Source organism: Triticum aestivum, chromosome 7D, assembly GCF_018294505.1.
Source record: "Triticum aestivum cultivar Chinese Spring chromosome 7D, IWGSC CS RefSeq v2.1, whole genome shotgun sequence".
Classification (NCBI taxonomy): domain Eukaryota; kingdom Viridiplantae; phylum Streptophyta; class Magnoliopsida; order Poales; family Poaceae; genus Triticum; species Triticum aestivum.
This window is the reverse complement of record NC_057814.1, coordinates 17806954-17818083: the sequence shown is the minus strand read 5'-3', so window position 1 is coordinate 17818083 and position 11130 is coordinate 17806954. Positions and strand designations below refer to the sequence as shown.

The 11130-nt window shown below is 50.1% G+C and overlaps 1 protein-coding gene and 1 pseudogene across 1 annotated transcript; one reads left to right on the top strand and one right to left on the bottom strand.

The window, feature by feature from the left end:
• Positions 1–540: 540 nt before the first annotated feature.
• Positions 541–4856, top strand: LOC123170633 (uncharacterized; annotated as a pseudogene).
• Positions 4857–5606: 750 nt separating this feature from the next.
• Positions 5607–11124, bottom strand: LOC123163871 (uncharacterized). Its single transcript, XM_044581272.1, has 2 exons — positions 10829–11124; positions 5607–6904 (listed from the first exon to the last, which is right to left on the bottom strand). The coding sequence occupies exons 1-2, from the start codon at positions 10947–10949 to the stop codon at positions 5796–5798; spliced, it is 1230 nt and encodes a 409-aa protein (XP_044437207.1). The 5' UTR covers positions 10950–11124; the 3' UTR covers positions 5607–5795.
• Between the last annotated feature and the right edge of the window lie 6 nt (positions 11125–11130).

The window sequence follows — 11130 nt, the reverse complement described above, 5'->3', positions numbered from 1 at the left end:
CGACCAACCGTAGACCACGCCGCCGGGCAGCCATGGCCAAGCCGGGGAAGCACGACAGTAAGGCATCTTCTTCTTCAGGCCTACATGCCACCGCTGGCTTCACCATAGCTCGGCGCCGCCGGGACACGGATCCACCCATATGTGAAGGTGGAGGTGTGCTTGCGCTACTGGGATACCTCCACCCCGCTGTCATGGTCGGCGCCCACCTGCCGACCGACTGGCACATGAGCCCAGATCGGGTGCCAGTGTCGGCCATTCCGGCGACCGGCCGCACGCGGCTCCTCGAGATCAACCACCGTTGTGCCTTGTTGCCACCGAATCTCGTCGATGATCCCAGGTACACTGGCACGTCCTCAATTTGGGTCACTTCGTTCCGGGATGAGCATGACGTGCGCCAGCAGACCTTTTTTGTTGGCCATCCTAGCCTAGCGCAGTCACGTTCTAGGGCACCGTGTCCTCCAAGCCCCCCATCCGCGCTTTAGGGCACAACTGAGCGGACGCGCGCTCTCGCCGCGCTCGTCACCAGAGCCACATTAGCCCATGACGGTCAAGGAGAAGGAGGAACTGATGAGGAGGGTCATGACAGACTTAGTGATGGAGTTTGAGAACGCCCAGTGGGATGGCCTAGAGGTGCAGATCGCGCTTTCGGCCGCCGGGGATGTCGTCATCCCCGAGCTGGAGGAGGCAGACGACGTGGAACTCCGGTGGAACCCGGCGATGGCCGGCCAGCCCTGGTCGTGGACTTCGACCTTGCCATGCATGCCAGAGTTGGTGTCTGCGCCGGTCGTGTTGGTTGGCACCGACACATGATCACTGCTCCACGTGCCACCGCCTCCGCGCCCCTGCAGTGCAGTCGCCATACGTGCCACCAAGCCACCTGTGGCAGCCGCCTCCCTTCGTTGACCTTGGCGCGGACGAGGAAGATGACAGCCAAGACGATGGCGACGCCATGCAGTGAAGATGGCGGCGAAGGCTTGTCCTTTTTTTAAATAATTTTAAGTTTAAGTTTGATGCCTGATGAACAGCTCGGCCATGACTTTTGAACATTAATGTAATATATAGTTATCGTTTAAATTACCTTTTATCTTTTTTTCAATTTTAGTTTAAAACTGGACGCTTTTGCCAAATGCGACGGGTTATCGGGTGAGACGACCGGCGGATGATCACAAACGGATGCTTTGCCGACTCAAACGGACAAGATTCCGAACAAAGCGGACGTCTGTTGTTGCAGTTGGCCTTAAAACACACAGCCACATAGAGCAGGTAGGAATCTCTTACCCATGTTCGGCCCATTATCCGTGGACTAGGCCGGGCTGGCGTTATAACGGGAAGATGGAAATATCATCGAGGCTCTGAAGGCTGCGCTGCTCATCAGAGAGCTGGAAGAAACGGCGGCGCGCATGGAGCCGCAGCCGCTGGAGATCGATGCGCATCCTTCTTCCTCGGTGCCGGCGGCAGCTGCTTCCTCGTCCTCGTCGCTCACGTAATCCCCCAAACCCTACCTCGTCCCGTTTCTCTTCACGTGCCGATGTTGCATCAGACCCGCCTACATCTGCAAGAAGGGATTAAGGCATAGATGGATTCTTTCTGCTTATTCTCGAAGAAGAAAAGCAATCCAGATTGAGACTTTCCCTGCTTTAGATCTCCAACATTGTAGATAATAAGAGCATCTCCAGCAGCGCCACCAACAAGGACCCCAGGCGACTTTTTTCGGTCGCCGGCGTAAAAAAATCGGCCCAGTCGGGCCTCCAAGGGATCAATTTTCGCCGGCTCGGGTCAAAATTGGCGCCGGCGGATCCAACCCGAACCTGGCGTGCTGGGGGCGCTCTGGGCGCCGGGCGAATCGTTTTTGGCGCGAAAGAGCCGCGGGCCCTCCTTGCCAGCGACTCGTCTCGCTTCTCGCCGCTTCTTCGTTCTCATCGCCTCGTTTCCCGCGGCGAATCAATGCCAAAGCTGCCGCGCGCTGCCGCGCTGGTCAGCCTACGCCATTGATGCCTCACGGGCGGCGCAGTGAAGGCGTGACGACGCGCGTCCCCGCGCATGCTACGCGTAGACGCGGCGGCCACGCGTGCTCGCGGCGCCTCCGCCTATATAAGGCGACCCCAGCGCGCCGGTGGCACGCACAGAGTCTCCACCGCCGACGCGCCCTCTCTCCCCTTCCTCCCTCTCCCCTCGCCGTCCCAGTTCAAAGAAATGGCCGAACGATTCCCAGGCGACGGCGCGGCTCGCCGCGACGGCTTCGGCCGCCGCCACCTTCACGAGGACAAAACTCGGCTCCTCTTCGAGGCCGAGTACCCGGTCCCGCCGGACATGCGGGTGCCCGGGGCGTGGAGAATCAGCGCCTGCGGGGTCCCGGTGCCACCACCACCCACCGGGGCGGCGCAGCGTGCGGAGATCGCGCGTATCCGCGCCTCCCTGCCGCGGGCGGTGAGGGAGGGACCGCGCTACGTCCCCGACAGCCCGCTCTGGGAGCCGTACTTCCGCCGCCGTCACGTCGAGCAGCTCGAGGCCACCAACGGCGTCGTGCCCTCCGGCAGGCTCAACTCCAAGGGGCGGCGTCGACGGTGGGGCGTGCCCGGCCGCACGCTGGAGGCCGTCCTCGAGTACATCGAGGGCGGCAACACGCCGAGGCTGGAGTACCCCGAGCCCCCGTCCTTCTCTCGCCGCCATGGGAGCTCGTGGACGCCGAGGCGCATGGACCCCGGGGTGTCCTCCTCCTCGTCCGGTCGGTCGACCGGCTCTCCCTGCCTCCGCCCCGTCAAGCCGGAGCCCCAGGACACGCCTGTCAGCCGGCGCACCTGCAGCTCCGGTGTCCGCATCGCCGACTCCACCCCCGCCTCTGGCCGCCTCGTCCTCGTCGCGCCCAAACCGGAGCCCAGCCTCCCCCCGGAGTACGAGGAGCTAGCCCGGCGCGGCTTCTCCGACGAGGACGCCCTACGGTGGGCGTGCGACGACTACCTCCGCGACGAGATGGTCCGGCAGCGCCGGGCCCTGGAGGAGATCGCCGCCCGCAAGCGTGGGCGCGAGGACGAGCACGGCGTCGTGATCCTCGACAGCGACGACGACGAGGACGCCGCCGGACCGTCCAACCCGCCGCGCCAACCGGGGGAGGGTTGCAGCAGGGACGGCGGCCGCGGCGGAGGCGACGACGACGGCGGCGGCGACTACACGCGGTTCTACAGCCTCCTCGGCTTGTAGAATGGCGACGAGCGGCGAGGCGAGAGAGACGGCAGGCCAAGTAGTGTTTTTTTTTGTAAAATATTTTAAATATGTATGAACTCTCGCCGTGTTTGGTTGAATTTGGTTTGAACTTGCCGAAATATGTATGAACTCGCCGAAAATGGTTGAATTTGCGCCATGTTTGTGCCGCAATTTAATTTTCACAAAAATCCGTGGGCGCCGCGACTGGGTGGCATCACGCCCCCAGCGCGCGTTTTGCGCCGGTGCGCCCCCAGGGGCGATTTTTAGCGCCTCCTGGGGGGCCAACGGCTGGAGATGCTCTAATAGAGTGTGTCTGTCAGTAATTGCCAATTTGCTAGGAAAATCATATGTGCTCTGCTTTTATTTTTCTGTCAGCATCGATACTTGCCAGATACAGTATTTGTTTGAGAAATGCTAGGCAATTGTGATGTGTAGTCTGTATGAACCAAGATCTACATGAAACTTCAACAGCCCGTCAATCTAGCCCATAAAATTTATATGCTTTCGTCATTGTTGATCTTGTTATGAACAAATAGGGAGCGACAACTCAATGCGATTAGTACCTTTGTTCAGTTCAGTGTATGATGGGAACGTAGTGTGGCGTTGATGTCCTAACGACACGCACTAGAATCTTGGCAATTCCTCTACAGTTAAGTTATACCTTGTTTACATGCCTAACCTTTTTCTTGAATAGGGAGCGCCATCGTGCAAATAATGGCCAACATGACATGTTCTGCTTCCGTCTCCTCATTCTTTGCTTCATCTCGGCCGCAAGGATGGGCAGAGCTCCCGGACGACCTGCTCCGACCCGTTGTCGTTCCGCGACCTCCTTGCCTTCGGTACCACTTGTCGTCATTGGTGTGATCTCTTCTCAGCACACAGGTCCTCTGTCCAGCCTCTGCTTCTCCACCCCAATCTCCGTACCGACGGTGGACAGACTCTCTCGCATAACTGTTGGACCTTATTCCACAAATGCACATGGAGATTGGCTGACCCTGCTGCCACCTCATCTTCTCGCAGTTTTCTTTCCTTGAGTGACCTCAGAAGCATGACCTTTCTGCGCTGCTCCTACGGTCAGCTCATCTTCTACCACAACAATGGGTTCCATATTGTTAACCCATTCAGTGGCGCTAAGGTTGGTCCTCCTTCCCTCCGGTCAGTTCCCTTCACTTGTATCAGCTATGTCACCTTAACTGCTCCTGTTGCATCTGCTGACTCGCATCTCCTTGTCGGTGCTGGAGCCTATCTGTTCTTGTGGCGCATCGGGGGCGACTCTTGGACAAAACACAGTCCTAAAGTTGGTCGTTTTTCGATTGAACAAAATGTGGCCTTCAAGGGCAAGACATATATGCCCTAGGGTCTTTCGGGTGGTTCTACATCATTCACTTGTCACCCAGTCTCATTATTCAGAAGTTTAAAGTTGTGTTTCAGGAAGATAAAACCTTGGGCTGCAGTCCAACTATGGAAAAAATGTTATTACCGTTCGACATGTTTGCAGCTCTTCAACACTGGAAGACGGTACCTGAAATTGGAGTCAACCTGGGTCTTTCCCGCGAGTTTCCTCGTTCCGGCCCGCGATGATCTTACGGCTGTGAGTGTGGTTGGTGATTAGCTTCTGATACAGCTTTGGTGGGAGGATTCTACAATGTTGCAGTCGCGGGATGAGTAGTTCACTGAATGTTCGTTTCGAAATTTGTATTACAAACAGAAGTGTAGATTAAGCTATCAGATTATGTACTTTCCTCTTTTTTTCCACGGCAAATACAAGGGACCCATATGTTTTATTTCTCATTTGTTACAGATTGTGGAGTTTTCTTGTACCTGGGCACTTGATAACATGGGCTAGGTCTGTAACTTCCCGTTGATTATTCACGTGATGTGCTTGAGCATATGACAGTCTCATTGGGTGGAAATGTGAATATTGAGAACATAACTTGGGTAGAGCTACAATTTTTTAACTGAACATTGTACGCCATTTTGGGCTGGAGAATTGCAAGGTCACCAAGAATTAGAGTGAGGATGCAAGTCCATAGCATCAGGTTAATATAAACTGCAAGTTCAGTCAACAAACATATAAGCAGCATATGTGCATTCAGCACAAATTTTATATTTCGCACAAACAAAAACTAGGCAGACAGAGTGTTCGACAACCAAACAGATCTACATTTGAACATAGCTTCAGGAAACAGCTCTGTGTGCATTTGATTATCTCTGTTTAAAAGGAGATCAAGCTACAAATAGATGTATAGACCAAACAAAGCACATAACTAAAATAAAAGCCCAGGCACATCTGACATGGTGCACACAAAAAAATGCTGAAGAGTGATATGAAAACCCAAGAAGCTAGTATTGTTTCAAGATGCAAACCCTTGTCTCTTGTATGCAAAACGGGAGTAATTAACAAGGTTCAGCGAAAACAGCAACATGTAGCACAAGTTTTGCCTCCAGGAATGTACACTGGGTGGCAAACAGAGATTATTACAAATTTTGATGTACTCCATTAAAGGAGCTGAAACTAGAAGGAACATAGCGACAAGAAGTCCCCAAGTGCAGCCAACGACAACAATACAACCGCGCACTGCAATGACACAATCTCATACCCAAGTTGCAAAGGATGTTGGACTGCGAGCAAGATAAGCATTGATCGTCGCAAAACAAGGTTCTGGCTCCAACTCCTCATTTTGGTTGCCATCTACTGGGTATGAAAATACTCGAGCGTTTTCATCCAGCTGATAGACAAGGCCACCCCTTAAACCCATTCTCTCTGGGTTCACTAAGAGTCGTGGCTGTCCAGTACGTTTCTTGCCAAAGAAGAACGCCCACTTCTTCAAGCCTCCCTCTTCCACGCTCACATACTTTGCAGGTTCAGTTGAGAAGTCAATGGAGAAGGCTTCCCCATTACGACCAAGTAGGAGAAGTGTGTCTTCACAAGCCACTAAATTTCCAGAAACCACGTACAGGTCCATATAATCTCTGCAATCAACTCTTAGTACCTCAACATGAAACTGAGGTGCCAAATGCACGGTGTATAGTTTTTGACGCATCCTCATAATGACCCGGCCTTTGAAGGACACCATCTCCTTGATCAAATGTGCATTTAGAAAATCACAGTGCAACCAAGAGGGGCTCCCAACTCGCCAAGCGTACAGGCAGTGCGGGCTGCTGACAAATAGATATGAATCTGGTGATGCCTCTGGAGATATGAAGGTTATGTGGCATAGTTGACTCAGTGGGAAAGGTGGAGCTGCAACCGTAGTGCCAATGAGCACGTCCATAATGACAAGGGATCTGTCGTAGCAGAAAATCGCATGACCATAAGAACATTTGACGACTGCCATTTTGTCCAAAATACTTGGAGGGGTCAAGCGACACAACGGAGTACTTGGATATACAGGATCAATGAGCTCCCATGTGTTTCCAATGTTAGAGCCAGCTGAGCTTGTCTGGTCGGCACAGTTCCGGAAAATAACAGGTGGGAAGAGCTCGCCTAAGGTAGATTTGATTGACATGAATGCGGCATACCAGCTAGGACAGGTGGCGATGAATGCAAGAAGGTCACGAGTTGAACCAAACAGGACAATGATGGAGTGCAATAATCCATGTGGTAGGTCTGCCCAGCCTTCGGGTCCAAACATGACACGGTGCACGGAGATGGGGCTGTTGGAGCTCCGGTTGATGTTTTGCATGATATCAGCTTCAAATTCTGCATTAATGATCATGAAAGGACAACAATTTTAGCAATGGACTTGAGTTAACTATATAATATAAATTGCTATCACTATTTTAATTCACTTGGTACTACTACAGCTATGATAATTATACAAACACAATAGAAATGTCTGTAGAAACTATAAACATAATACACAATAGAGTAAAGACTATAGTATTGCCATCGAAATGTGCATTGGCCTCAAGAAAATTCGATCATGATAAAATTCATCAACGTTTGAAAAGAAAAGGCAAGTTCTGTATTTCTCTTTCCACCGAATGTTATTTATATGTGTTGCGCAACAGGTTTGGCTCTTGTCTCCACCTCGGTTCCGGGCCCGTAGATACGCGATAACTTTCATCAACATTTGAAATTAAAAAGTGCAAGCAATATTGAAATTCTAAGATTGTTCTACACTGATAGTGGTAAACCCTTGAACTATTTCATATTTTTCATATAGTATAAACACAACAGGATCGCACATCCACCAACAACACATACACTCAGATCCCCAAATCATCCATGGCAGAGTCAGGCTAACAAGAACAAAAGTGTGATGAGCGCGTCAGAGGAGGTCGGCCCCAATGGGGGTGATGGCGGGCCAAGGAAGATGATCTTGGGCAGCCTTGCGCGGTGGAGAACTCTATCTGACCGTGGACCATGGCACCGGTCAGCGAATATATATACTCGGCCAACCCACGAGACCATGTCCTACATGGAAATTGACTTAACCTAGATCACATCGTATACTACATATTTGGACTCAAGCTTGACTCAAACACGTGAACTCCTACTAGTACATGTACATGACTTTGGTTAGTCTCCAAAGAACTAAAGCCACGTGACATGCAAGCGCCAACTACATCATGTTCCAAACAAAACAATTAAGATTATGCTAACACTAGCGTGAGCCCCTGCACCACCAATGATTGTCATGGGTTCCCAACTCCAGCAGGAGGTGGGGAAGGTCTCGTCCATGATACCGACAATCACTCCAAAACTGCTTGTATGTACAAATCAGAGCAAGGGGGTAGAACTCAACATCAACTTGGTTCCTTCCCTTGTCGGGGCTGAACATGGAGGGCGGAGGTGATTCAAGGCCAGGCCTCCTCCATGAGTCCGGCAGCCAGCAAGGAAAATGAAGTGGGCGAAGTCAACCTCAACAAGGCTCCTCCCCTACCCCCTGGAGCCGGTAACATGAAAGCCAAGCACCACAAAGATAAGAATAGCCTCAAGGGTAAGCCAAGGAAGTAAGTTGATCAACCCCTGGTGAACACCGAGGCGGTGTTGGGTAAATGCATGGGATGTGACAGTGAGTCTGGTAGTGAGTTTGTGGCGACACCTAGTTACAAGGGTCCTGGTCTGAACAAGAAGGCATGAGGTGAGGGTAATGGAGGTGGCATGAGCAACATAGGTGTGTTAGGCGGTAAGGAAGCTATCGGCCCATGGGTTGTCGATGAATGACATGTGATAAGGAAGGCACCTACGAGGAGAAATGAGTCACCTGATCTAGAACTGTTGGGGCCTCGGGCAGTCTCGGATAGTTGAAGAGCTAGTCTGCCTCGTGCACGCATATACCACTTGATGATTGTTTTACTTTCTGAAACTCAGCAATGTGAAAAGAGTTTCAATAATCTTAGGTGGATGCTAGGCTGCCAGAATTGTATTGTTCATGATGGTAAGGGCAAGGGTGCCTTGTGTTGTTCTGAGATGAATGAACTAAAATAAAAAAGACTGCCATATGACCTGAGGTACATCGATGTCTTAATTCATGATGATTCCCATGGCCCGAAGTATCGGGCTACATGGTGAACCTAAGGAGTAAGGAAGGCGTCACATCTGGAGTTTACTCAAAAGAATAAATCCAGATGCTCATGAACACTTGTTGATGATAGGTGATTTTTGTGAGACGATGTGGCAGTATGAGCACTTCTCAGTAGCTTGGATATCCGAGAGAAAAATACAATTTCAGAGAAGCCTTGTTCTAGTGTGATCTTCATCATTGGGGCTATAAGGGGCCATCCTGGACATACGATAATAAACCGTATGGCAAAAGCAATGTGACTGTCGGGTTGAAAGTGCAGTTGCATCGTTGTGTTGGTGTGATTTATTCAGAGTGAACAGCGGTACACACATATGCTCCAACCACTTTCCTCTATGGCTGCAATACGGAGACAGACCAAGGTGCATAGCAACGTGAAATCCTTCCAGTATGAGTAGATATGGGAAAGAGTACTGTCGCTGGAGGGAACTACTGAAGTCCCTAGACGATGACTGCACTAAGCTGGGAGTGCTGCAACAGGATGTTTAGTCCTGGACATGAAAGATTTTGGGTCCATGATAAGGACTACTCACTGGCTGAGAAGGAATATTATAGTCACATACTGAATGCACCATCTTATTGGGTTGCAGATGGTTGGGAAAGCATCTTAAGAAAGCAGGTCTTGGAGGGGAGGTTAATGCCTATCAAAATTGTTGGGGGAGCCTCGGTGTCTCTAAACTAATGTTTGTTGATGACGACCTTTTGTTCTTCAAGGCCGTAGGAAGAGAGGTGAGGGTAGTGAAGGACACTCCAAATCTATTTCAAAGGTGTACATGATAGCTTCTTAGCCCAGCTAAATGCTCTTTATTATTTAGTGAACACTGCCCGCCCCATGTCCAATAAGAGATAAAGGTCACCCTTGGTGTTGTGGCTTCCACTTTCCGAGAGTAAATATTTGGGTTTACCAACCCCAGAAGGTAGGATGTTTGCCTAGAATTTCAGTCGATCATGGAAAGGTTCACAAAAGTGTGCAAGGATTGGATTGAAAAGTATATGGCACATGCAGCTAAAGAGGTCTTGATCAAGTAAGTGGTTCAAGCGCTTCCCACTTACTTCTTTGGATTGTTCAAATGTCCTTGGGCTTTTGTGATAAGTATGAAAAATTTATCTAGGACTTTAGGTGGGGCGATGAGTAAGAACATCACAAGTCCATTGGCTCTCCTGGTACCAACTGGTAAAACAAAAGAGAGGAGGTGTTCTGGGATTCTAGGATATGCATATGTTTAACCAAACTCTCTTGGCAAGGCAAGGGTGGAGACTGATTCACAAGCCAGATAGTTTATGTTCCAGAGTCTTGAAATCAGAATATTATCCTCGTGTGGATATTCTGGACATGGTCATTTCCTCGTATGCATCGTCGGCTCGGAGTTAAGATACTCAAGGAAGGCATCATCTGGCGTATATTGAATGGACGAAAAATCCAGATTCAGAGAGACAACTGGATTTTGAGACAGTATGGCCTCAGGTTGCCAAATTTGCTAGAAACTCAAGGTTGAGGTGGGTTAACCAGTTGATTGTCTCGATAAAAATGAATGGAATATTAACCTTGTCCTTAGGCTATTTTCTGATTTTGACTAGAGGAGATATTTCGCATAAATCACCCTTCTACGTGATGGATGACTTGCTTATAAACTGGCCACCCAACTCAAATTCAGGTACAGTTCCCCTGCTTCTAGCTCTTCAAGTGCGACATATAATTGGAGTATTTGGGATGTGATTTGGAGAGCTAAGGTTCCACAGAAGGTTAAGGTCTTTGGCTGGAGGTTGCTACTGGCTCACTGGCTACACAATTGTGTACATTTATAAAGGCTCTGAGTGTAACACCATTTGTGCTATTTCTGGTAACAATGTGGAGCATGAATTCCAATCTCCACAGAGGCTTTGAGATGTTGGCTAGTGTCCCATCAATACTTCTTTTTTGAGGGAATTGATGTCCCATCAATACATAATGCCCCCGTCTAATGATTGCAATCAGTCTATGGTAATATACAAGTCTAGTGTTTTCCCTCAATAAAATAAAATATACACAACTCGAAGATCACCTAATTTTTACCTTAATTTTTCTAGAAATAAACAGGGGCGAGTTCTTCCCCTACCTTCTTTGATGTTGACAGCGGAGGGCGAAGTGGAGGCAACAACTACCTTCTCCGATGCCAGTTGTGGTAAGACGTGGCCATCGGAGATAGTATGCTGCTTTCCTCCATCGCCAATCATCATGTTGGCTACAGATCTGGGGGAAACAGACGCCTTCGACTGTGGTGACTCCAAATCTGGATGCGGCTGGTCGCCCACACCTAGGATTCTAGATCTGGACGGAAACACAGTAGTACCCCACGCGGTTGTCTCAACGCATCGTCACCGCTCAACCGTGGGCGGTTCTAGCGCAGTCGGTGTGGAT